Raw genomic sequence first — 25,724 nt, forward strand, 5'->3', positions numbered from 1 at the left:
AGACAATCATTATGCTGGTTCTCGCAGCTGCAATACGAAAACGGCTTGGGGTAGCATAGTTGTGGCCAGTCCCGCAATTAAAGGCAAGCTGTTTTTGGTTACTTCTGGTGAAATTTCCAACAACGGTTTTATTAGATGTACTCAAGATATTTCTATCGAGTCATATTACCACATACAACTAGACGCAGTTCTATAAAGAGCCGAAAATTATCTAAGTATAGACTTAGAAAACCTAGCAATGGATGATTTTGAATAAGTTGAGCAAATTGTGTAGTTGCCAGCCCAACCATGTCTCTCGGCATCAAAATATAACAGAGGCTGGAGTTCTCCATCAGGCCATATTTCTTAGTTTTAAGTAACAACACGCGTGGTGGCCTGGAGGATTGTGCATACAGCATCTGCTTTACATATTAGCCTTGCAGTTTTCAGAATAAAGGACAAGCTTCAGGGTCATCATTATTGTCTTCATATTAAGCAAATGGAGTTTTGCTCCTCGAAGCCTCTGTCGAATAAGCGCTTCATGACGAAGCTTCGGCAGAACCTAGAACTAAAACTACCATCACATGCCATTCTATCGCTGGGCTAGGAATACAAATTCCATAATTACTGAGAAAAGCTTAGAATCGGCTTGCAATGAAGACACAACATGGAGCCTTAGGATAAGTAGCTCGGGCATAAATTAAGTAGACTGGAAACTGATATTACTTAAGAACCAGTTGCGGCCGATTGGTTGAGAAGCAATTCTTCGACCTTAACTATAGGGTGTAAGGGTTGTACACAGTCCCGTTCTGCTGCGCCCTTCTCAGCAGCTTCTTGTTGGACCTGTGTAGCAGGAACTTGAGGAGCAAGCAGCACGCAATACCAATCGCCGCGAACCCCATCATCAGCAAAAAGGCCATCATATAGCGCGGCTCGTCTCTGTCGGGGAAGAAGTATGGCGCGATGAGGTTACCGATTTGGCCGAGGACGTTGATGACGGGGATAGCCGTGGCGCGCTTCTCGGGCGTGCGGCCGAGGGTACCAACCAACCACGTGTTGATCAGCGGGTTGGCCGCGAACATACCGCCGATGTACATGAAGGATGCGGCATAGCGGGCCGGCACGTTTCCCGTGGCCGTGCACACGACGTAGCCGAGGATGGCGACGAAGACGGGGCCGGCCATGTGGTAGCCGCGCTCCTTGAAGTGGTCGGAGCTGCGAGCGTTGACCAGGGATGCAACGGCTGCGAAGACGTAAGGGGGCGCCGTGAGCAGAAGGGTCGTCATACGTGACTCAAAGCCAAACCCGCGCACGATGGAGGGGAAAAAGTTGAGAAACCCGTACGCGGCTGAGATGGAGATGTTGATGGCTACAAAGATCCACGTCCTATAGTCGATGAAAGTGAGCTTGAGACCATACCAGATGCTATTGCTCTTGGCCTCGGGCTGCGACACCCTGTCAGCCAGGATACGCGCCACCGCGATGCGCCTCATGTCCTCCGTCATGGACCATCGGCCAGAGCCTGTCTTGGACTCGGGGTAGTCAGGGAGAAGGAAGAGAGCGACCACTGCACATGCAGAACCAGCCATCGCCAGGACAATGAAGAGCCACTGCCACCCGGCCATGCCACGAACACCCTCCAGCCCGGCGTACACGCCTGCTGCGATGAGTCCAGAGCTGGCCATGGCCAGCACCAGGCCAGTGTACAAAATGGCAGTGCGCAGCGCAATTTCCTTGCGGGTGTACCAGCAGCTCATAATGTAGATGGCCTACCAGCAGCTGTCAGTAGGTAGTTGTAATACGATTACCCGGCAATGGGGAGGTCGACTTACACCTGGAAGCAGAGGAGCCTCGCAAAGACCGAGGATGAAACGACAGGCGAGCAGTCCGTGGTAGTTCTTGACGCCCGCCGTGGCCGCAGAGACGCCAGACCAAACGATTGCGCAGCATGGCAGGTAGAGACTGGGCCGGACGTAGGGAAGGATCATGTTTGATGGAATCTGAACTGCGACATAACTAAAGAACCTGATTAGACAAGGTTAACGGCGGTGGAGAACATGGCGCGGCTCACCCAGGAACTAAAACAGCAACCGCCGTGGCGAACTGAGTATCGCTAAGACCAAGATCAGCCTCGAAGCTGCTGATACGTGCCTGCCTGTCAAACGAGTAAGACATCCGTCCGATTTTTGATGTTGTCACCAGCAACTCACGAGATGGAGGCACGGTCGAGATAGTTGAAAAGATAGAGTACCCAGAGCATTGGCATAAGCGTCATATCAAGCCGTCTGACGATCTTCTTCTCCTGCTCCCGCCAATCAGGGATACCTAGGGCCTCGAGCGGTGCATCGACTGACGGTATGTGTTGCGGCTGTTTCTCCTCATCCAATCCCAGGTCCGCGTGTTCGATGGCTGTGTCCTTGCCCTTGTCGTCCTCCAGCGGCGGCGCCGTCGCGACGGGGATGTCGCTGGTGGCTTCGGCGCGGTATCCAGATGTCCCGCCCACCATCTTGTTGTCGGTCGCTGCCATTGTCGAGTACTTTGATTACGCGATGGCCTTGAACTTACTGTGTTTCGCTAGGTTCGACAGTTGAAGGATGAAGGGGGGAGATGAGCGAAGTCTGGAGTGATCGCATGTCTTGACTTCTGAAGACATGGTGCGTCAAGAGAAGTCCTTCATTTTATATGCGAAGCACATCTGCAAAAGAAAAGTGTCGGCAACACATTTGGCCTTGTCTTCGTTATCGTTTCATGGCTCCTGACCCCGCAGAGCTTGAAGTCATCGAGGCGGGGCCCCGCGTTCGCCATTTTTGAGTGTTTCTTGGCTACCAGGCGCTGCTGGTGATAGTCTTGGTCGTCTCCGTAGGGAATCTTAGCTTGTCGATTGCGAGGTTAGGGCCGTCTACAAGAGTTCTGGGCGAAGAGAAGCAAGCGTTTGTGCTCACTTGGTATTGCAGCCACCTTGTAATCCGATCGCGGCCCACGGGCCAAGATATGAAGTTTCGTCAGTCATTGACATAGTACATCCGTACTTGAGAAGTTTAAGCTTGGTATTGTCTCTTGAGTTTACCTGGTTGGTTCTCCCCCGATTTTACCGCGCACGAAACTTCACTTCCGCGGGTGTGCACCCCGGTTTTGTCTTCCGTCTTGGCTGGCTGCCGGAACCCCTGCGATTCCCGTCTTGGCTTGAAAGTCCTAGCCTTTCGCGGCCATGTTGTACCGTGGGTTGAAACCCCGCCTCCCAGCCCGTCAACCTTCCCGTTCAAATTTGACAAGAGGTTTAATGGACCTTAAATCCCGCGGCAGGAGTTGCAACTCGAATTTCAGCTACCGAGGATAGTCCGACAACTCACTCCCGCCTTGGACGACGACGGTAAGCTGCATAAATGTGTCGCACTCCGTCTTGGCTTCTTGGTCCCAAGACTGCTGTCTTTTCTCCGTCTTGATGTTCCTCGATGATGCTATGGCTGTACGCAGCACCACCTGTTCACCACTCTGGTCTCGGACCGAAGTTCTTTTCGTCAGCGTAGTGGAAGCAGGTTCTCCTCCTGGTTTGCTACAGCAACCTAGGGTTAGTCTACATCTTAGTGCTTCAGCAGTCAATTTGCCCCCTTTTACAGAGGACCGCAAGCACATTCAAACGCTTCGTCTCCAAGGCGGTCTCACTTGAACTGCTATCCCATCGAGTGCGGTTTGATCTTATTGTGCCGAAGGCGGGCTAAGCTAACCACGGCATAGATCAATGACAGCCTTTGGTAAGCTTTTCCAATCTGCCTTAGACGCATGCTTGCGTGATGTCCCGTGGATTTACGAAGCGTTCGACTGGCGAATTCGCGAACACGTCAAATCTTGTCCACGAACTCCCTTGAAGGGGCCGTCGCCTGACCTCTGCACGCCGGGGACATGGTCCATCGGGCCGACAGTCTTTCTGATGGTATTGCCCATTCGATTGATCGTGATTGTACAGTATGCCGGGTCGATTGTGTCGTTCTTCCCCATACTTGTGAGATAGGGGGAGGGAGGTTGGAGGGGTTTGCGCAGGTTTGTTTCTCTCGTATCCCACATACCGCAAGTTCCCTGGTTGCTCTCCTAGGCTTCTTCCGAAAAGTATTTTTTACATAAACATGGGATTCATAAAAGTGGCACTTGGTGACTGTCGATGCCGATGCCATTAGGGGGTGAGGATATTTAACGCGCCGGCGACATCCTCACTCATTCGTTCTCCGCTTATATAAGAGGCCCGTTCGCCTTAAATTAGGAAGGGTGTGGCTCGCGGCCCCACTTGGCCGACACCCTCCGACCGTTGGGGTCCGGACCGGGGAGCATGACTTGCCCTTTTAGGATTTTAAACGTCGGAAGACCGGCAACTGAGAAACAATCAGAAATCAGATGAAGATGCACTATACTACTCAATAGGACTTCCAGTACGTTTAGGTGCATAAACTCTCTATTAAACCTCCTTAAACTATCGCGGAATAAGACTGTTTGAAGTATAGAGATACTCTACTAAATAGCCGCAGGGCTTGTAAATGAGAGACTGGAAGGTAGAGAGGGAGATTCTTATCCTTAAGAATTCCTGTTGTTGTTTGTCTTTTTGTATCCGGGAATCATACTATCATCCCATCATTCTCTTAATTATCTTGATGTTGATAAGAGACTGAGACTGTAGATAGCTAGCTTAGCGATGGGGGGAAGCTTTCTGGCCATCGTTGATAGTACCGTTCTCAACAGCAGCACGGTGGCCACGGGCGACGTAGCCGTAAACGGGATAGTACTGGTCGAGCCAAGGAAGGACCTCAGCAACACCAGGGGTACTACGCCAGTCGCGCATAAGGTCCATAGCAATAGAGAAAAGGGAGACAATCTGGACACCAGCAGCAGCCATACGATCGTTAGAGACGTCACGGATAAGCTCGGTATTAGTACCAGAAGCCTCAACGTTAGCCCATACGGAGTATCCCTCAGCACGTAGGGACAGAGCGAGGAAGGTAGTGCAGACGTCGGTAGTAATGCCAGCGAGGATGATCTGGGACTTGTTGGCGGCGCGGACGGCATCTCGGAACTCAGAGTTGTCCCAGGCGTCAACTTCTCCGTTACGCTTGATAAGGGGAGCAGTAGGGTGATGGTCGAGGATCTCCTGGGGGAGAGGACCATTAGGACCTTAGGCTTTATTAGTTTTGGATTTCTTGTATACCTAAAGCGGCTCTAAAATGCTTACCAGTCTGTGCAGAGGTGGTTAAAATAACAGGAAGGTTAAAGACCTTGGCCAGAGAAGAGTGGGCGAGCATTGCGTTACGGTAAAGGGTGGCATCAAAGTCGCGAGCGATATTGAAGAGACCCTCCTGCATATCAACAACAAGGAGTAACGTATCATTCTTATCAATCCTCTCAAAAGGGACAGCTAGAGTATATATATTAGTTAAGCTCCTCCTAAAAGGCGATGCTGAAAGGTGAGTGCGATTTCAAAGGAAGTGAGAATACTTACCGCTACCAACAACAGTTGAGATAAAGGCAGAAGCCGTAAGGAGAAGAGAGAACTTCATTTTGATGGACGGTAGTTGTTAGAAGCTCGGTGCTAGAGTGAGGTACTCAATTTTGTAAGCCGTTCGAGGCAAAACAACAAGGTTGAATCGTCTTTTAGGTGATGATAGAGAAAAGAAAACGGATTATGGCGAGAAATCAGTCTTCTTATATAGAAATATTTTCCAAGATGGACAATAGCTAAGATTTCACTGTTGCAAAATCATCTTAGAGTCTCATTTACTAAGGCCAGTATTCTTCAACGGGCCTTTGAACGGGCCCTTGAATAATCCACAATGCCGACTGTGCGGTGTTTCCCCCGTCGGCAATCTTCCGTTATGACAGGTAGCCAACTAAAATAAAGTTTACGGTTGCAAAAAAATTTCCCCATTCGGTAAGGTGGCGAACGAAGGTAGCTGGTCAAAGTAGAATCCTTGTTTCTGTTCAGGCAGATATTTTTCATGCTGCATGGGCATTGCATTTCCAGACTGCCTGGCGGTGGGATATTACTCTCTCTTGAGACTACAGAATATGCTCTTACAAAAAAGAATATTATGAAGTTTTCCTATACTAAGTCAGCTCATCCTGCCAGGTCTTGGTAATATCTCCAGCCTCTACGGCAGTTTAAAGAGCCATTGTTAGACGTGTCGCCTTTACCGAGCGGTCTCATGTGGAGTACTATGGTGGAACTCCGCCGATGAGGTCCACTGCCAGTCTAATGCCTTGGTATCTGGCCAAAGCCTACTCACTACACCAATTTAAGCTTAGGTACCATATGAGGTGCCTCTGTAGCCAATCTTCTACATCTTGTAGTACAGAAGAGTTCCAGAGGGTTGACCTACTCCATGTCAAAAGCGACCTCATCCTAGTTACTACAAGTTAATTCAGGTTTCTATGTCGCTGTCCAGATGATTTCTGTGCGATGCATTGGGCTCTAAGAGTCCCTCCTAGGCTTAATTATAGTACTATGTAACGCAGGATTATAATGATTTCCTAAAACTTTCTACAATACACTACTAGACTTGGAACCGACTGATGAAGAAGGAGTAATTCAAGACGATTATGTAAGCACTAGGGACCGATATCCCTAATATAGAAGGGAATGATTTCAATGTAGCTACGTAAGGCCTTTCAGCTATGTAAGCGTTTACTTAGCACGTGTGGATCGAATAGGGCGTACGACATGCGTTAGCTACTACGTAAGACTTCTGGCACCAGGGGTAAAAAGATGAAGTAGTATAAGCCTTAAGGGCATGTGGGTCGAGTAAAGCCCACCACATGCGACAACAGGTCACTGGCGGAGAAAGACTCTTCCACAAATTCTTGAGCTTTGTAATCATGTGTATGGTGGCCAAAGTAGCCTGGTGTCATCGGCATCTCCAAGATCTCGGTGCTTGTCCTGGTGTGTGGGCTTGGCTTATCTTGACGCGAAGCGAGGCTACTGGGCGTCTTCGAGGGGACCTTAACATTACTAATTTACCCAGCCCTGCTCGACCTGAGTACGCAATGCAGGTTCTGTCTCGTCGAGCATGGCAAATTGTTGGCAATGGAGCGTTTGAGTGCTAGCTTGGCTAAGGATTCTGTCAGATAAGATGGGATTTTTGCTTCGGAAAGTGAAAGTAAATCCCGCTCTATGTGGGGTCAATCCCTATCACCGATGCCGGGATCGCGCCTGATTCCTAAGCTGTGATGCTTTGTGTGTAAGCATCTGTCGGAAAGCAGGGATACTGCCCGCTTGGGGGATTAGGCACTCAAGAGGTTCTTGTGGCTGTGTGCCGTGATAGTGGGCTGTGACAGAGACTGTTGGAGTGGTAAAAGTAATTACCAAAGTGGCTCAAATGCCAAAAGTGACGGAAGTAAGACTCAAAACGTCTACAGCGAGAGGGAAAACGATTGATTGAGGCCGTATATCACCGGACTAGTAGCTGCCTCGGCCAGTCCAGGCTTTGCGTTATTTCTTTTCTTTTGTCCCCATTAGTCTCGTCACTTGCGCTTTTGCGGTCCCTTTCCCAACATGACCGAGAAGGTTGCCCAACGTTTTGGCGGCATCCACCTAGGGGTAAGAAACTTCATTTTGTCTCCATCGCTTTCAACCAAGAAATTCAACGAGGAAGCCGAAGTATTCAGCATCACTTTTTCTTCCCTAGGATGAGACATCTCTGAATGGCAGCGCTCTCTCTTTGGTTTGATGAGCCACAAGGGTAGCGTGGAGTGGCCTTCATCAAACATTTGCGTCGGTTATTGCCGGCAAAGCACTGTCAAACTTCCCCTTTCCAATCATAGATGTTACGCTTTGCGTTGGCAATAGATCGGCTGCATTGATACAAGTAAATAGGGGCCGGAAGGGAGGAGGGACTAGTACATCAAAACACCAAATAGCACTATCCCAACCATCAAGCTGAAGTTGAACATCGCTGAATTCACAGGTTCACAAAAGTTCAGCAAAACAGTACACATATGAACAAACTAAACCGTTTGCCTCGTGCAATCTTCTCAATATTCTCCCCTCAAATCAAACGTACTCGGCGTGTTGATCCATCAATAGTTTCCTCCAGGCGGCTTGTAGAAGATTATCCATTCATGTCCCATTTTGAAGCATGTCCCAGTTGTTTCTCAGCTAGATATATGGTACCGAGTCTGATGCGCCGGTGCCTTATGTGAGCCTGTTGGCTTAAGGCAGTCAGGGAACTCTACGCTGACGTGGCAGTGCATAGGGAACGTGCCGCACCCCCATTATGGCAGTTCACCTTCCTGATTTTGTCCTCATCTCCGATGGCTTTTACTTGTAGTAAAAGCTAAAAAACATGCTTACCTAGAGGTCTTAAGATACGCATATGACCGCTAAATCCTATCAAACTTCTAAGTAAGCTTGCCGCCACCTGGTCGATGTACTTTCTTAACAGTACCTAAGTCTATGTGTGAACTTGTCAGTAGGTAGTCCGCATAGAACGGTCAGCATAAGGAGTAGCTGGTGCATCATAGCTGTAGAGTTAGCTGCATCTACATCACCTGTGTGGTGAATTTTTTGGTTATCGTTGGAGGCCTCAGACCACACCTGTTGGCAGTAAGGACGAAAACACGCTTTTCAAATCGCAGCCAAATGCTGGCCACGCATGCCCGTTGAAATTCTTACAATTCCCTGACTCGTGCTGTCGGAAATCTACTCTCGAAAGATCAGTTTCATTGACCTCGTTACATTTGCGATTCACAAGACCAAGACGGTGCGACTGCATAACTATTTTGACTCCTTACAAATTCCATACCACCATTAAGATTGTCCTCCTTCCGAACATTTCCCTATGACGATAGTATAATACAAAATAAATCTACCCACTAAATTCCTCCTTCCTCCAGGAATTTGCGAAGGCTCTCGCTAAACACCTTCCCACTGACCAGATTAAGATTATTGCCTCCACCATAGCTGCCCTCGGTGACGAGAAGACGAAGGAGAAGGTCTCTCTGTCTGGGAAGAATTAGCAAGGCCGCCGAAACCAATTTGTTCGCTGCTGTTAAGATCCACGAAAAAGGCCAAACAAAGACCTGTCAACATTGCTTTGATGGGCGTACATATTCGTGTCGTAACTTTTTCGACTTATGGTCACGAAGGACACACCGAATATGCCAACCTAGTAAAAGTCATGGATACATCCAAATCCGAGCAGCGTATGGTTAGTCGTAAGAAACAGCCAATGTAGCTGGCCTCCGAGCTCATCGGGCTATCCTTTTACGGACTTTCGCCCGTGCCCCACCGTGACTCGTATTAATCACGATATCTAGAGGGATCCACGGCTAAATTTAATGCTCAATAGAGGCAAAAAATGATACTAAGAGACTCCTTAATGCGTAGAATCTTAAGCTTACGCTTCACCTACAGTATACACCCTTGCTGCTTATTCATACTTACAAAGGCTTGGGATCTGGGTGTATCGGCTTCTGCGTAACAGAATGAAGAGAAATCATAGACTCTAATAAGGCAAAATGGAAGCGCTGCCATATGATCTCACTCTGACTAGAATGTGTAGATTATGAAATTGTAAGATGAATAAATCGAGGTGTTGGTATGGAAGAGGAAGATCTGTGATGGTGTGTAGATGATAGCTCTACACCCTTATGGCACTAGGAACATCTTTAATGAGATATCTGGGGCTGGAATTGTTAAGAATACGAACAGAACGCACGCAAGGGGTTTGATGGAAATCATTATGCAGCGGGCCGAAATAGATCCTCCGGTGAAAGAGACGAGTGAGAGAATTAATGATAAAAGTCCTTGTATGCCAGTAACTTGAATTTTGCAATGAGGGCCATATTATCACTGTTCCCTCTGAGTATCTTTCTTTCATTATGCGTCAATCACTTTCTACTTCTTTGAAGTCCTTATTCTTCGTCAAAGCTGTTTTAGTCATGACTTTCGTCTTAATTGCGCTTCACTCGTTGTATCTCTATTCCGAGCTAAGCACAACAACACGCATCAACTACATCTCACCACCTACTTCACGAGCGCCTAGAGGTGGGCGATGCCTCCCGCAGTACTCTTCAGGTTTTCTTCAGAAGTTAGACTCCCTTAAGTCTTCTTGTCAACTACCATCCATACAACCTCAATGGCGCGTAACCACCGTAACAGCCCACTTCGGCAAACTTGAGAAGCATTACCAAAATGCACTACAGACGCACATCCTGCATACTATGCTTCATTCTACGAAACTTGAGGTTATGTGCGCGCCAGTAATCGATAACCTCTGGAATAAGCCTGCATTTATTCTATCCCTCCTTCTAGATGAAATGCTTAAGAGACCAGAGGAAAGAACAGACTGGATCTTCTGGGTTGACCGCGATACTCTTATCCTCGACGAATGCCGACCCGCATCCAGCTTTTTGCCGCCTGTTACCGTCGATACTCAAAGCGAAGCTTCGAAACCAGTACAACTTCTAGTAACAAATGACTGGAACGGACTGAATAACGGTATCTTTCTACTTCGGGTTGGTCATTGGGCTATCGAGCTTTTTAGTGCGATAGTCGCCTTTCGATACTATAGGCCTGACGTAGATCTTCCGTTTACTGAGCAAAGTGCTATGGAGATCTTGATGAAAGAGCCGAAATTTAGAGATGCTGTGCAAGTTGTTCCACAACATTGGTTTAATACCTATCCTGGCAGCAACGCAACCACATTTCTTTCTAGAGAGAACGAAAAAGGTCTATCCGATTACCAAGCTCGACGAGGGGATTTTCTGATTCATTTTGCGGGAATACCAGGGAAGGATAAAAGCATAGATGACTGGGTAGATATGCTTAGTGGAATGCCAGATGTGTGGAATGCAGACAAAGTACAAAGAAACGTAACTGCAGATATCGAAGCGTTCTGGGCGAAACTGATTCCTGCGGAAATTCATCCTCAACGGATATAGGCGCAGCAGTCACCTTTCATAATGAAGGATAGCATTTTAGAACAAGTGTAAGGCAAGCAAAAACCGGTATCGGGATGTAGATAAAAAAACGATCCACCATGGTGTGATTTGTTATTATTCAAACTCGAATGCGTGAATTCCAAAATTGAAAAGTTTGAATCGTGCTTAGAGTTGTCGTCGTGGACGGGTTGAGCTCCTTCGAACTCTAGATGAAGGCAACAGTGAACAAAGACGCTTCAGGGTTGGGTTTGAAACAAAAGACACAACGATGATCCTGGCTATGTCCTGTGTCTACCACTCCGCCTCGGGCCAGGCTTACAACTATTATCGAACCGACATTTCTTTTTCATGCGTCTTAGATGGCTCATGAATTTCTGCTTGTTGAATTGGGCTGTCAAGCAGCCTGACAAGCTAATCTTCCGTTTTGGCTTCGATGCCCCTCTAAAACAGGTTTTGTTAAGACCTCTCTACCTCTTTTCCCCTTTTCCTAGAGCGAAGTCAACTGACTACTAGATAATGGTCCAGCCATCTCAGGATTTTTGGCAGAATAATTGCGCTATTTGACGGCAATATGGGCTCTTTGGGAAAGACTTTTTTTCATTTTTTTTTTTCCCTAACTCATGATCTAATGCAGGGATATCCAGCTGCAGTACAGTCGAGTGGGAAGTCGGAGTACAACCGGGCTGAAAGGAAGGGCTCAACCCTTGCCGCCACGTCGTATTGAACAGTAATACGAAACCTTCTCCACTACCTCTTGTGGCATGCTTCGTTAGCTCAACAGGCTGCTACCAGGTGGCTGTTTTGAGTGTATGACCTTGGCAATAGTGTAACGTCACATGAGGCAATAGGTTATTTCTTCACCGCTGATTCATGTGACAATATGAACTGGAGCAGTAATCGTCCCATAGTCTCACTCACTGGAAACAACTCATTCACAATCATGTTTATCTAAGAAGGCAATACAAGGTTAGTTTCGATATTCGCTGGATTTTTCCATGTTAAGAAACAAAGTCCGAGCTACCGAAACGCAGCGACCTTCTCCCCCCCTTAGTGCGGTATGCAACGATGCCATATCTCGCCCAACCGGAAATATATCTCCAGGTGTATATATCTTTAAAACAAATAAGGGCAGGATGCCTCATAAGAAAAGGCTGAAAAGACAGCTACAACACTCTCGTACACTATCCCAAGAGCCAAGGATGTTCATTGTGCGTCAATAATCGCTGGTCCAAAACGATACCTCCAGGCTGTTGGAAAAGTAGGCCTCACGTCAGATGTGACCACTTTAGATGATTTGCATGAAGCTTAAAATTTGTTGTATAGCCTTCAGCGATTTTAGTAAGATGGAGGTCCAAAATTTGATAGATTTTTGATATTGGAGCTTTGTTGTCAATAAGATGAAGTCATATGTCGCTTTTACCATTCTGCATACGAAACCATCTTTGGCGGTGTTGATAATGGCTGTCAAATCATTCACAGCGTTCATTTCAAACTTTGCTCTAGCATGATGTACAATCAGGAACACTATATGCTCCAAGGGTCGCTATTTTGCAGGTGTGGTTTGAAGTTATGATCTGGCGTGTGTTCTTGTGATGGTAACTGAGTGTCTAATTAAACACAGGCCAGCAGGTCAAGGCGGAAGGCATCCAGATCGATTGTTTTCGTGCACTACAAAGGGACAGTCCCTAGGATAGAACGATATCATCCTCGACCATCTCGACGGGTTGATAATCTATATTCACAGATACGTCACTGTGCTTTTTGTCGCCATCCACAGTCACAATGCATCGGAGAAAAGGGCCTGATGGAAAATTGTAAGCCAAGGAGTCCCTAACAGAAAATAGTGCTATGGATAGTTTTAAGGAGCAGACTGCGCATGTTGTTGGTGTTGTGAACCCGTAAATTGGGGAGGCATCGGCGCAATGCCCAGAGTACTTGTCAGTGTTTGAGACCCATAACAAAGCGATGAATCCGCAGGTCCGCAGTAGGGACTCACATAGACGATAATTACGGCAGCTCGTTATTTGATAGGGCAATTTTTCTTCTCTGGCATCATGGCAGTGTAGAATGACGCGATGCACCAAAGACAACGTATACGGCAACTCAAACATCCTGGTCACCACAGGAGGCGACACCTACCTCAATTTCTGCTTCTAGACCCTCACTAAAGCCCCACCACTCTTGATTTGCTGGTCATCTGCCCCTGAGGAACGCGTGGCTTTGAGACGGCCAATCTGCATGATTACATCCTCAAGACCAAGATGGTGGGCAAGAAGCTCATCATGCGGACATAGGGCGCATGCTACACGGCAGCACCGAAAAACGAGTGCAACAACGGTCGTCCGCTAGACGAAGCGGCCGGGGACGCCAACACTAGAGCATGAGCTCCCAGCCTCAACGCAGCGGGCATCCCGTGGTTTCACTGGCAAATCGTGCCGAATGCCGATCCGCACTGCTGGTGGGATTATGAAGTGGGTATCGAGGATGAGGGTTGGGGGCGCACTGAGTGAGGTGGCTCCCACAGCAGGGACACGCGGAAGGTGCATTTGGCTTTGTGAGATAGGTAGCTGTTATAAGATGGTAGTGGCTGTGAGTCATCGTCGAAGTCGCTGTTCAGTCTCATGACACGAGTGAAAATTACTAATTTCGTAGTGTTATTACAAATGAACACAATATTCTAATGTAGAATCGGGCTGTTACACCATAAATAGGTACACCTTCAAGCCGATAGAGATGCATAAATGCATTTATTCGCTTTCCAGACCCAGAGCCGGATTAGGATTAGTCAGATCCGTCATGTCTTTGTCATCGATATCAGCTAATGTCAAACCGGACATATCGGACACCAGGTGGGCAATGTCGTCGTCCGTTGATCGCGTAGTCCCGTTTGTAGGTTTGAAACTGTTGATGCAAACCTTGTCATTGCATCGTACAACCAAAAATGTCGACTGTGCGCGGAGCACCCCGCCAATCACGCAGTTCCCATTGACACCGAAGACCGAGAGTGAGTCTGCTACTTCGTTATGCTACCTTCTCATAACCGCAAAACGCAAGGGGATATTTACCTAACTAATGTCAATTCGGCCCACTGAATTATGACAGAGTTGAGAATTGGAGGCAGAATTTGTGGATAGCCTAATGACAGCTCAACGAACGATCAAGACCAGGCGACACTGCCAAAGCAACACAGGGAGCATGTTTACATAGTATGGTGCATCAACACCGTTACAGTCACAGTGAGAGGCCACAAAGCAATTGTTCCATTAAACAGCTATAGCTACAGACCAAAGTAACATATTACACTCCTACGGTAAATAATTAAATGCTCAGCTGCCTCTGGCCTACTCCAAAACCATTTGTAATAACAGTGAGGCTTTCGCGTGCTCTTTTCTATGAGTTTAGTCTATCACCCTTTCAGTTACTAGGAGACTTCTAATAAAGCAATAATAAAGCATTAAAGTAACAACTGAATCGGCCAACTTCTCTTCACCATGATTCATCGCTCATCCTTCACCTTTTACTTTAGTCATGCAGCCCACTTCTGCGCCATCCCTGTGTCGCCTTCGCTTATAGGTCGGGCTCCACGCTCTAGATCCTCACGGGAAGTGCCAAACCTCTCCCAAGGACAATCTAAAGCACCACCGTCAATACTATTAATAATAAGATAATCGAGATCTACATCTACTACAGAACACTGTTTCTCTATTGCCACTTTAGCAGACAATGCGGCGAAGGGCTTGTATACTCTCTGTATGAAGGACGATGTTCCCCTGACACACTGCTCGAGGCTTAACATTCCTTGGATTAACGGCCTGGAGATACCGTCACAAGTAAAGTTAAAAGTCATGAGCAAGGTCAACTGTCTTATGATACTTAACACGTTGATAATCCATCGTCTTGTGCTTGAGTACAAAGTCGGCCGATTCCTAGTACGCACCGGCTCTACCCTCGTTATATTCATAATACTGATTTTCATCCTTGATCTTACAGTTGAGATTCCTAAAATCCATCCTATTCATCGGCGCAGAATAGATGGAAAAAGCTGAATAGAATACAACGCACTATAGAATATATCGCACGCTACGTTAAAGATGCCATACTGGTTATCTCGACAACTAGAGACGTGAGTGAAGGGATAATAACCTAAAATAGTTTGTCCCCAGAGTCGGCTCCGACTGCTCGATAACAGAATTAGGCGGTATGTGTATAAAACCCGCATCGTTGAACATAAAATCGACTATGATTTCCTGTCAAAGAAGCTTTCGAGCGACTTGCAAAATCTGGATCAGATCATCGAGTTCGAGGTCGAAGAAGAGAAGAAAGCCGGTCGATAATGGATGCAGCTGACAAATAGACTCGTTAGCAACCGATGCTTCAGACTCATTGCGCACGGCGAGATAGACTTCGGCATTTTTCGAGTACAATATCGCTGGAAGCTCTTCACCAATATTTGTGTTGGAAACTGTGAACGTAGATCTTGATTAATTAGTTTTTATCCGAGACATTTCGTCAAGCCTTACGAAATCTTTTACCGGCAAAGCCTTTAAGATCTGTCTCAGTGAGAGTTGTTGCTGGTGTTCTAGCTGATCAAAGGTTTGGATACCAAAATCAAGTAGTCCGAGATGGAGAAATGCCCGTGAACTGATCGGAATCAAGTGAGTGTGCGGGATGTTGATAGTTAATTGGTAGGCACAATGGTAACTAGCAATTAGCAATGAGCTGATTCGCGGCAAGCCCGTCTCGATCGATTTGCAGTTTGGCTTCAAAAGGTGTCCGAGGGTTCGTTGCCTCCGTATCAGCCTCGGCATAAATCATTCGTTTCTTAAAATGAAGTCTTATTTAAATTGCAGTAGTCTAGTTAAACTTGAAAGATTTTGGTTAGTCGGTCGGTCTATGGAAATTACCACAATAGTTTATGCTTCTGAACTTCTAGGGGTAGTCATGACTTAACTAATGCATGACAACCATTTATTGCGGATTTAAGCCTGATAAGGTGCCGAAATGCGGCCTTTATTACAAAGTAGGTCGGATCCATAGGACGACCGATCCGTCGGGTGTAGTGTTTGAAACTGGCCGGTTGTCCAAAACTAAAGGTAGGTATCGCGGTACTCCTTAAAATAATTAGCTAAGCGACTACGCGACTCGCTTGAAAAACTCGACCACCGCTGTGAATAGGCGTAACGGGTGTCGCACAGAACCGTTGCGTTGAATCTAGCCCCATCCTATCCTTAGGGCAGAAGTCAACTTTATTCTGTAAACATTTAGCAGCGGTAAATGTCTTGAATGCCAAGGAAACTTTCAAGCAGATTAAGAAAACTAAGAAAGGTTACAGCAAGTTTCTCACTTACAACTCATACTAGCCTTGGTAGGTTACGAACCAGAACTAGCCAGACATGCTTGTAATGGAAGGCTCCGCCTATTCTATCTCTTAGCACGGCAATTGCTTTCCATAAATTTGAACTTTTCGCACAAGGATGGGTCGCAGTGCTTCTTCTTGCCCTCGAACCCGCAAGCAATTGATCCTATCATTATTCCATCAGTATTTCAACAATCCTACGAGTAAAGTTGGCCATGAGAATCCCTTGTTCACCCAAATTGTGGCGCATAGTGTGCCTATCCTAAGTGAACTGGGGCGCCTTGGCTCGAGGGAGGCTCTTCGTGCTCCCTCGAGGGTCTTACAACGATGTAGTTAGGCTCACAGCTCTAGGAGACGATCTTTTCGATCCACGTAATCCAGTACGAGACGTGATACTTGCCGCTATGGGTGACCGTATTTTACTGTACCAAAGAGTACTGAACAACGGGGCCATGGACTCAGGGCTAAGATCGGCGCTCCTTCCTAATAGACGAGGAACCCTACTTTTTATCATTATAGCCAACGCGGGTAGACTTGATGGGCTTTCCATGGAAACAAAGTCTATAATGGCAATGGCATCAGCCTGGACATTGGACCATAACATGATTAAAATAATTTCTTGCAAATCACCAGTTTTGCTAGTGCCCAATGGGTAGTGGGGAAGCGAGACTTATGTAGAGACCGTGGAAGCTGAGAAAATTCCGTACACTTCGCAGCAATCGCAGTTTCATCCTTCATTAGACACCGAGTCTCTTGTTTTTGACGGTGATGATGCATCCTGGACTGGGTCATTGAGATTGCTCCCTTAAATGACGCACCAGTTCCATTAAATTTTCCATTAATCCCCTTAATTGCCACATCTGATTACTGCGCCGCCTGTGGCCTCGTAATAAAGCAATGCCAAAGAAGTACGGTTTCCGAACTTGCCGGTAATATGAATGTTGAGGGGCCATCAATGTATAGAGCCTAGAAGCCATCTTGGCCGCGGTTTTTCCATCAGTCTTGTATGTTATCGATCGTAACATGTACGATGTCTGAGGCCCCATTTGTACAATAGTTGATATAGTTCTATGGGACTCGTAAATATTTAGACGGATTATGAGGTAAAATTTTCAGGTAGTTATTCTCTAGATAGCGACGCCCAGAGGCTAAACTGTGCGCACCTCATCATAACTCACCTCTAGGACCACGTCTATTCGTTCCTGAAGACATCGCGCGACTTTTACGAATGATTTCTCGAAGTTATCAAATTCAAGCCGTCGTACTTTCACCTTTATCGGGCTTTATCATATTGAACTTACGGAGGAACTAGACCGGATTTCTACCAAGGTGAGCAGCATCAAACAAATTTGTATTTCAGGGTCTTGTTTCATTGGTAGTCCCATATTCAAGTATTGATGCTGTATTCCCAATCGGCTGTCCATCAATGTAAATTTTGTGCAGGTGATCGATCTGCGCTGTCTTTATTTATCATTTATCATTAATGTTGTGCAAGCTCTCCTCTACCGTGCGTTTGCAAAACACTGCGTTGTGTCATATAAGACAGCGGCTTTAGAAGGAGTATTGTATGTTGGCGAGGTTCGGTTTCATGACTAGGTCTTATACGGTGTAAGCCGGCAACGCATTATGGTTGGCCCGATGTTGTGGCTCACTTCGAAACGAGCAAAGGGTTGGGGTTGATGTTCAAATGAGAGTGGGCAGTGAGTGCCTTTTCGGAGGATTTTGACTACATAGATGAGTCTGATATGAATCATGTAAGTGGATGGGCACAGACTCGACAGGGGTTCCACTATTAACACCCAATGCAATTTTTGTATTGTGTGGATAACAGTGGGACCCTGGCAACACTAACGTAAGGAATGCTTGGGGATGTATCCCATCGACCGCGGCATGACCCCATTTTCGCCAAGGGAGGGGTGAAGCCAATCAAGGCATATATGGCTGCCAGATTCGTTAACTTATGTACTTAATATTTCAGTACAGAATTTCTAGTAAAATTCTAGTGTACTAGAAGTACTCGCTACTTCTCATGGAGCCTGACAATTCAGATGAAAATGTTATGTTTTCAATGTATCTATTGTAATGCGGAGTAAAAATGGCTCTAAAAGTAGAAACTTGAGGACTTGGTGAAAATGGGGTCAAACCGCGGTCGATGGCATAGTCGTCTGTATACAACGGACATACGGACAACAGGAGGCTCTTAGACCCATCAACGTGAGACGCTCTCCGCTGCTGTCAGTTGCAGACCCGGTCCCCGTTGTCGAATAAACCTCACGAGGACTGATGTCTCTGCCACTGGGCTGGCTTATGGCATTTTGAGTCAGCTCTGTCAACCTCTGTATGTCGTCATGGCTTGGAATTATTCCGACACGAAAAAGAGAGAGAGAGAGAGAGAGAGAGAGAGAGAGATACTTTGGACTGTGGCATACTGTGTAATGCTCGCCGTAGACATCTAAATGCCGTACTGAGTGTGCTCTTCGGTGCAATAACTTACTAGGGTGCTCCTGAGAGAAACCCTCCGACATCTGTATCCTGGTAGACCGACGCCTGCTCAAATTCGAGGCTTTGTAATAGATAGCCTGAGCTTACGAAAAAAGAACCTTGAAGTTAAATCATGAATCTGAGGGTAGAAGAGGAGAGGGGATAACGCCTTTTTCGAAGGCAGCTGTTGAGTTCTGCCATAAATGTGATAAAAATCAGTGGAGCCAGACCTAGGATGCATGACCCATTATGGAGCTTACGGATTCCGGTCGAGATGAAATCGTGGCCCACTACCTCCTTTTTTTTTCGTTTCCATTCCCTTGGAAACTGGGTTGATCATTGTCTCCCCACATGCAATACTTCACAGTAGCATTTCCGTTCGGGCTAGGTATTGGGTACAACTCGTAATATGCCGGAAGATAAGATCGAAGGCTTACATGGGACAATGAGGTCATAATGCAATGACGACTGTCCGCAACCACTCGCCGTGCTGCACTTAGAAGCTCAGAAAACTCAGCAAATGGGACTAGAGGAATCTATTGATTTAGGTCCATTAGCTAAGGACAACTCCTACCCATGGTCGTCAGCAAGCCCTCCACAGAGCTTCTGCATCTCAGTACCATGACGTCCACGTCTATAAACATCCTTTGTTCCGCGATGCGACGTTTGTTTCCCATCGCCAGCCGTTACTCATTAATTCTCTAGTTGTCCCGTTCTACAGTCCAAAAACCCGACCTTACCGTTGCCAAAGGAAGATGGTTGCCCTAATCAATCGTCAAGCCCTGTGGCTTGCTAGCCTGTAAGTATATCTCTTCGGGGGGTGACGTAAATATATTGATGTGTGATAGCTCTGCCCAAATCTTTATTCCTCAAGTTTCTGGTATTCCGACCCATGCCAACCGAGGACTAGACTTGCTCGAGCGATCCATTCCCACATATCAATCCCTCAACTACACAGACGTCGCCCTAAACACACAGAGTATCCGTTGGTACATTATAAGCAGCAAGCTCGAAAACCAGTCGGACCAAGAATTTCAGTGTCAGTTCGAGACGTCAGTACTATCTCTTACGCAAGTGAACACCTACTAATGCTTCTTGAGTTTGCATGCCAAGGACACAGAGGAATCAGCTCTCTCTTTCAGTGGGCGCCCATTGACTCAGTACTGGCAGGGTGTGCACTACCGTGAGCAGATCAATGATTCTGATTTGGCAGCCTGGAATGATGCATACGCTCCATTTGTGTGTAAAATGCTCTCAGTCCAGTATTCTCGAACTGACGACTCCATAGACCTCATGGACTCCAATGCTCAAGGCCTACCAGCCAGTTTCGCTGGCACGCCACGTATGGTCCAGCCTCGAAGCTATCAACAAGTCTAACCATGATCAGTCATATCTGAACACTACGGGACAGGTTTTAAATTCTGAAACAACACAGTGAACCATACTGACTGGGTCAATAGCACGCCTTTGCTCTGCCGGAGTACGTTGCGCTCCTAACGCCCCTCGCAAGACTGGCTTGGAACAATGCGACCTTCAGCTTCGAGGACAACCCGAGGCCAAACAACGACTCTCATATCCATGTTGCGCTCTTCCTAGGTGATTCATCGGACGGCGCTGGCCACCAGACTATCTACCAGACTATGGAGGTTCGTCGTGCCTATGTAGAGTCCGTCTTGCGCCAGAAGCCTTTCCTTGCCAACGGCCTCCTAAATTTCGTCCAGTGTGGCAAGTCCCCGTTGGTTGGGTGAGTGCGCGGAAAGTCCTCGATTCTAAAGACCCTCTACTCACGGGAAATAGGTCTAAACCCTTGGATGTACTAGGTCCTGTCTTTAAGGGTAGTCTTTTCGAAAACGCTACAGCGTGGCAGCATGTCGCCGCCGAGGACTACTTTTTCTCCGACGCTGCCTCGGCGTCGAACTTTTTCAAAAATCTGCCCGAGCTCAGGAACCTACTATGGGAAGGCTCTTCAGGCTCTTACGCTTTTGCCACAAAGGTTCACCTGGTTTTCAACTGGCTTGACGAACTTTAAGTTTTCAGTCGGTCGTCATTTTAGGGAGAGGTTACTTTATGATTTACCAAGGATATCCGGCTTTGTGGGCCATATTTTATGCGATAGTCACATCTTTATGATGCACTGAAGCATATCCAATAACCCCATTGCCAAAGAGCGGCTAGAATATTTCTACGAAGTAGACTGCAATTTATTCCTATGGACTGACTGCAACCTAGTGTGGACCATGTGCACCCGACCGGGTGAATATATATCTACTACGTGTCTAATGTGTGGCCGAGGAGCTTTTCATCTACTCAGGTTGCAGATTTCAAGTGCGATTTCGTGATTAAGTGTGAAGCAACAGGCATGCGGTGATGGATCAATCTACATGCTACAGTATGCAGGCATAAGCTCGCCGAGCCTGGTTTTGAGGGACTGACCTAAGCTAGTGATGCCAGAAGGTTGACCTCGGACGACTATTTCCGTGCAGGAGGAGAGTCTGGAAATGCTGCGGTTTTAAAATTTCAGTTCCGGTCATGTCGGCGCTTCAAATGCCAACAAGTCGTCCGGAAGAAGGCATCCCAATGTGAGAACAGCCTAATATGCGGGCGATACGCCAAGGAGGGCCACCCCAATAAGGGCTGCCGCGAGACAGTACTCAAACACGATCCCTACGGTGGTCCGCACGGATCCTTCAGCAAGAAGTTTCCGAAGCTCTACCCGTCTTTGTATACGTAGGAAATTTCAGATTCTCCAACTGAATATAAGAAAACAGGATACAGTGCACTATATTTGAATCAATGACGAGCAACTGCCGGTTCTCACAGTCATGACGATGCAGAAACCATGGGCATAGAAGAGAGAGGACATGTTCTCGACAATGCCGATGTGGAATAGTAGTTGGATTAGGATCGTCCTAACGTTTTACGACCTGTTATGCCTTTCCCTGGGAGAGATCTTCTATTCTGTCTCTTGACAGCCTATTGTTGAGGAAGAAAGACGCTCTAAATGAGCCTGCCGCTTTTTGATTAGTTGTTACGGCCAGCTAGTGACAGCAGGGCTCCTGCTAACAGAAGCTCCTAACATAAGCTGAGGTAACGAAACTGATAAGGCGACAACGTCGTTTCACTAATGCAATAGGTCTGTAGATCAAGGTTTAAAGTAAGGTAGTTAATCTTATGCTTATATAACGAAGTATTAAGATTATAAATTTCAACCCTTTCCAGTCAAGATGTTGTAGCGGCATATAACTAAAGTCGATGTCACGTATGTAATGCTATTCAAAGTAAGGACTACATAGCCCTTGAGGCAAGATACCTTAATCGCCAGCCTCAATGACACAATCACATGCAATATCAATTATTTAAAACTTAAACCGTAAGGTACCTCGTCTGCGTTTGCCTCGATCCTGTCGTAGCAATAATTACATTGACTGACTACAATGTCTCTAAATGGATTCTGTAACTACTGTTGATATGCAGAGAAGAAGTCTTTCATTTTTAAGTAACGAATTTCTTATAGTAGTAAAGCCTAAGTTTCAAGCGTGCAAGAATATGGTACTAATGTATGTGGTATATTTGTGCAATATCAAGAGCTTTGGATACCACCTATGATCGAAATCATCATTGTATTTATTATATTCGACAGTCTGTTCAATTCGAGCATTCTCCCTAGTATAGTCCTGTTAATTGAGAGGAAAGGTTTCGGAGCTTAGCAAGACTATATCATTAAGGAAATTTTCGGATCTATCGAAACCGAAAATTTCGAAATCCGACAGCAAATTATCCAAATTCTTCTCGAGCGAGATACTTTGCTTCAGTACACCAAGTTCTTTTTTGCGTAGTTTCTGAGACCTAAATATTGGAAGAAGCTGCCAAATCGCCGTAACATAAGAAGAGACTAGATGTTAAAAGCTACTTTAGTGCAAGTGTTGGGATTATAGGAGCACCCGTAAAGAGGAAGGACTGAGGGGAACACTGTTGCATTATCTTGTGTCTGATTTATATGGGAGAAGTTCCACCAGAAGTGCCGGAGTAGGTGATTGCATGAACTCATAGCCATCTAGCGGACTGCCCGTCACGTGGGCAGCCCTGATATCGGCAGGTCTACTGGCGACGGAGCCACTTCAAGTTGGAGTTCCGGCTATTCCAACAGTAAGGGCTGAAGTCGAAATTGTTGCCGTCCGTAACATTATAACACGTGGCTAATGTAATGAAAGACGTAATCAAAATATAATTTTCATCGATTAGACTACAACGCTAGAGAAGTACGTGCCATGAGGCACCCATTATCTCATTTCTATTGCTCAATAGGTCTCAAGTTTTCCGTGGTCCGCCTCGACCCTCATAACACCGTTTGCCCAATAAAACAAGCAATAGCAAATGATGGCGTCTGGAGCTTCTACCTGTACTCTCAGGCATGACTACGGTAGCGTTTTGACTATGCCAATAGTAATACTCTATCTATCATTTCAATTTCAATCCTCCGCATATCTCTGTTTCAAGAACAGCAAGGAATCAGAACCCTAAGCCTTGCATACAAGAGAACACCTAAAATGCTGACCATGTTAAAAAGCAAAGCACGTTGCATCACTTTAGAGTCTATCAAACGATTTCCAAAAACTTTGAAAATTATTAATGAAAATAAAGCCAGAAAACATATAGTCTCCGTATTAAGAACCTAGTCTTTCTCAAGCATTCAACTATAGATGTCGCATCTGACCATCTTCACATTAGGCAGTTCATACATTTTGACTTTTGTGACGATAGTGTCAACGCTCACCGAACACACCGAGCTAGATGTGTTTTACGTAAGCCATATGAAACGCACACCGTAGGCGTTCAAGTACGCGCTTCCTCACGACTCATACCCTCTTTCTAAATCAAGTCACTCTTTTACACCTTTTCTAGCCTGATTGCTATGTGCCTAGTTCGTCACAACTTTGGAGCTCTAAGTAATGACCATAGGTTTGAATGTTGTAAACACAAGATTGTCAACTGTAAGTCGCCGACTTTGAAAATTCATCATTTGATTGTGACTACGGGCTAATAGTAAAATGAGGCTGTTTACCGACGTTAGCAGCTGTTTTTTCATAATTATTTGTGTATACTACCTATCAATCTTCTGAAGAGAAGACAGGAATCGGCGGAAAATGTTTTTAGAAGTGCCCTTGAGCATGCTAAAACAAAATGGTGATAGTAGAGTCCCAGCGACAGTTCGCTCCTTTCCATACAGAAAGGCGGCCTAGTAACTAACTTTATAATAATAATAAGAATATATATATATATATATTAGCTACCTTACGCCTAAAGATATTTTTGACCTCTTTGGTAGGCCAAGGCAACCATCTGGAACTAGAAAAGGAGACAACAAATGATCCAACCTAATAGCATCTCACGGCGCATTTACTAAGAACTCCCTTTGGATGGATCTAAATATCGGTAAGCCATTTTAGATGTTTGCTTTTTAACCGGCCGTAGTGCGGGTGACCTTCTGTGACCTGCTATGCAAGGTGGCATACCTCAAAGCAGTTAAAGGGGCATGATTTGTTGACCTGTTGATCATGTGAGTGGGCTCTTACGGATTGGGTTACCCCTCCTCTTGGCACGGAAGCCACTTTGATGGGCACCCACAAGCTTGATTTACTCCCCTAGAAAAGCGGGATAGAACAAACAAGAACTTCGAAAAGGCTAGAGAGAATATCATGTGGCGATGCGACGAAATTAGCCACCGCTACCCAGCTGACGTCTATGTATAGTTACAACGAAAGCACAAACACTACATATACAGCTCTATTGATGATCCATCGCGGCCGATGCCGAGAGCTGAATTGGTACGCGAACCATCCCTACCTGGCTTTTCCGGCTGACTTATGAAAAGGAGGAAGTCTATTATTATTATTTGCCCATGAAAAAGTCTCCGGCTAGTTTTGTTCGTCGCGGAATGCAATCAAGACGCAAACTTTTCGCTGAGAAGCAGGTCATCCTGAACGAGCTAATTCGCATGATAGCTATAGCTTAAATTAGGGAATACTTTTGGTAGGAAGTATTAGGATATATGCTTTTTGGATACGCTTTGATGGATTCACTTTGCGGAATATTCTTTGGCGTATGTATGTTACGGCCAGCTAACTGACAGTGGGTTTGTGTTAACAGTAAGCCAGGGATTGAGAGTAGTAACAGTCGTTCCGTGGTCCTGGTCGAATAGATCGTAGATCTTCAAAGGTCTTGGTGATCAGTCAAGGCCTCAACAAGAGTCGTAGAGTAGTCGTCACTTAGGTATAGCTGAAAGTACCGGTTAGGGTAATCACGAAGTTGATTGCTGAAGAACTAGGAAAGGTAGGACTCGAGAGGACTCGAGTCCCAACTATATACAAGTCTGGTTCCATGCTGAACACTTCCTGATCCTGGGGGACCGACACCCAGGACGTCGGTCCATCGCCATGGACCGCCCTTGGCACCGTCGGTCCTGTCCCAGGACCGCTTATCGTCCGTCGGTCCTGCTTATCGTCACGTGACCTGTATCCTAGTTCTTCCGTTCCGTGGGGGTTGTTACGACGTAACGGCTGACGGCCGTCCCTATAACCGCTGAGCCCCTGCGGGGTCGTCGTCAGTGGTCTGTTAACTGTCGGGTCGTAACAAAAGGACCCACATAGTAACCATGTCCTGAGGCTTAGTAGTGATCTTTGGATAGTTGCATAATATGGGTATAGTAAGCTTCTACCTTGCATTCAGCTACAATGGTAAGGAGAACACAATATTGGGGAAAGAAAACAGTATGCTTTGGGGTTCGAACGCCTATAATATAAATTAGAGGACACTAGTATGGATTCACATACTGTGTAGTTAGTGGTAGGTTATTTCCTATATCCCTAACACTATTAGCATTAAAGACAACAACGAAAGCATTTAGAGTTCAGATGCGTCTCCTGGATATTAGATGATATTGAACTTAATTTGCTACCTTCGGTTAATTAATGTAGCTTACGACGGCTGT

The 25,724-nt window shown here is 46.2% G+C and overlaps 4 protein-coding genes across 4 annotated transcripts; 2 read left to right on the top strand and 2 right to left on the bottom strand.

Moving 5' to 3' along the window:
• Window positions 1-755: 755 nt before the first annotated feature.
• On the bottom strand, window positions 756-2,506 carry CTRU02_215120 (major facilitator superfamily transporter; the record flags this gene model as incomplete). Its single annotated transcript, XM_036731928.1, has 4 exons — window positions 756-1,748; window positions 1,812-1,995; window positions 2,051-2,134; window positions 2,190-2,506. 4 exons carry the CDS (start codon window positions 2,504-2,506, stop codon window positions 756-758), a joined length of 1,578 nt encoding a protein of 525 aa, XP_036576316.1.
• Window positions 2,507-4,654: 2,148 nt separating this feature from the next.
• On the bottom strand, window positions 4,655-5,519 carry CTRU02_215121 (uncharacterized protein; the record flags this gene model as incomplete). Its single annotated transcript, XM_036731927.1, has 3 exons — window positions 4,655-5,136; window positions 5,195-5,377; window positions 5,462-5,519. The coding sequence occupies 3 exons, from the start codon at window positions 5,517-5,519 to the stop codon at window positions 4,655-4,657; spliced, it is 723 nt and encodes a 240-aa protein (XP_036576315.1).
• Window positions 5,520-9,837: 4,318 nt separating this feature from the next.
• CTRU02_215122 (uncharacterized protein) lies at window positions 9,838-10,899 on the top strand (the record flags this gene model as incomplete). Its single annotated transcript, XM_036731926.1, has 1 exon — window positions 9,838-10,899. One exon carries the CDS (start codon window positions 9,838-9,840, stop codon window positions 10,897-10,899), a length of 1,062 nt encoding a protein of 353 aa, XP_036576314.1.
• Window positions 10,900-20,039: 9,140 nt separating this feature from the next.
• CTRU02_215123 (uncharacterized protein) lies at window positions 20,040-20,765 on the top strand (the record flags this gene model as incomplete). The annotated part of the gene is made up of 3 exons (XM_036731925.1): window positions 20,040-20,078; window positions 20,197-20,480; window positions 20,534-20,765. 3 exons carry the CDS (start codon window positions 20,040-20,042, stop codon window positions 20,763-20,765), a joined length of 555 nt encoding a protein of 184 aa, XP_036576313.1.
• Between the last annotated feature and the right edge of the window lie 4,959 nt (window positions 20,766-25,724).

The sequence above is a fragment of the Colletotrichum truncatum genome (assembly GCF_014235925.2).
Source record: "Colletotrichum truncatum strain CMES1059 chromosome Unknown Contig_0013, whole genome shotgun sequence".
Taxonomy (NCBI): domain Eukaryota; kingdom Fungi; phylum Ascomycota; class Sordariomycetes; order Glomerellales; family Glomerellaceae; genus Colletotrichum; species Colletotrichum truncatum.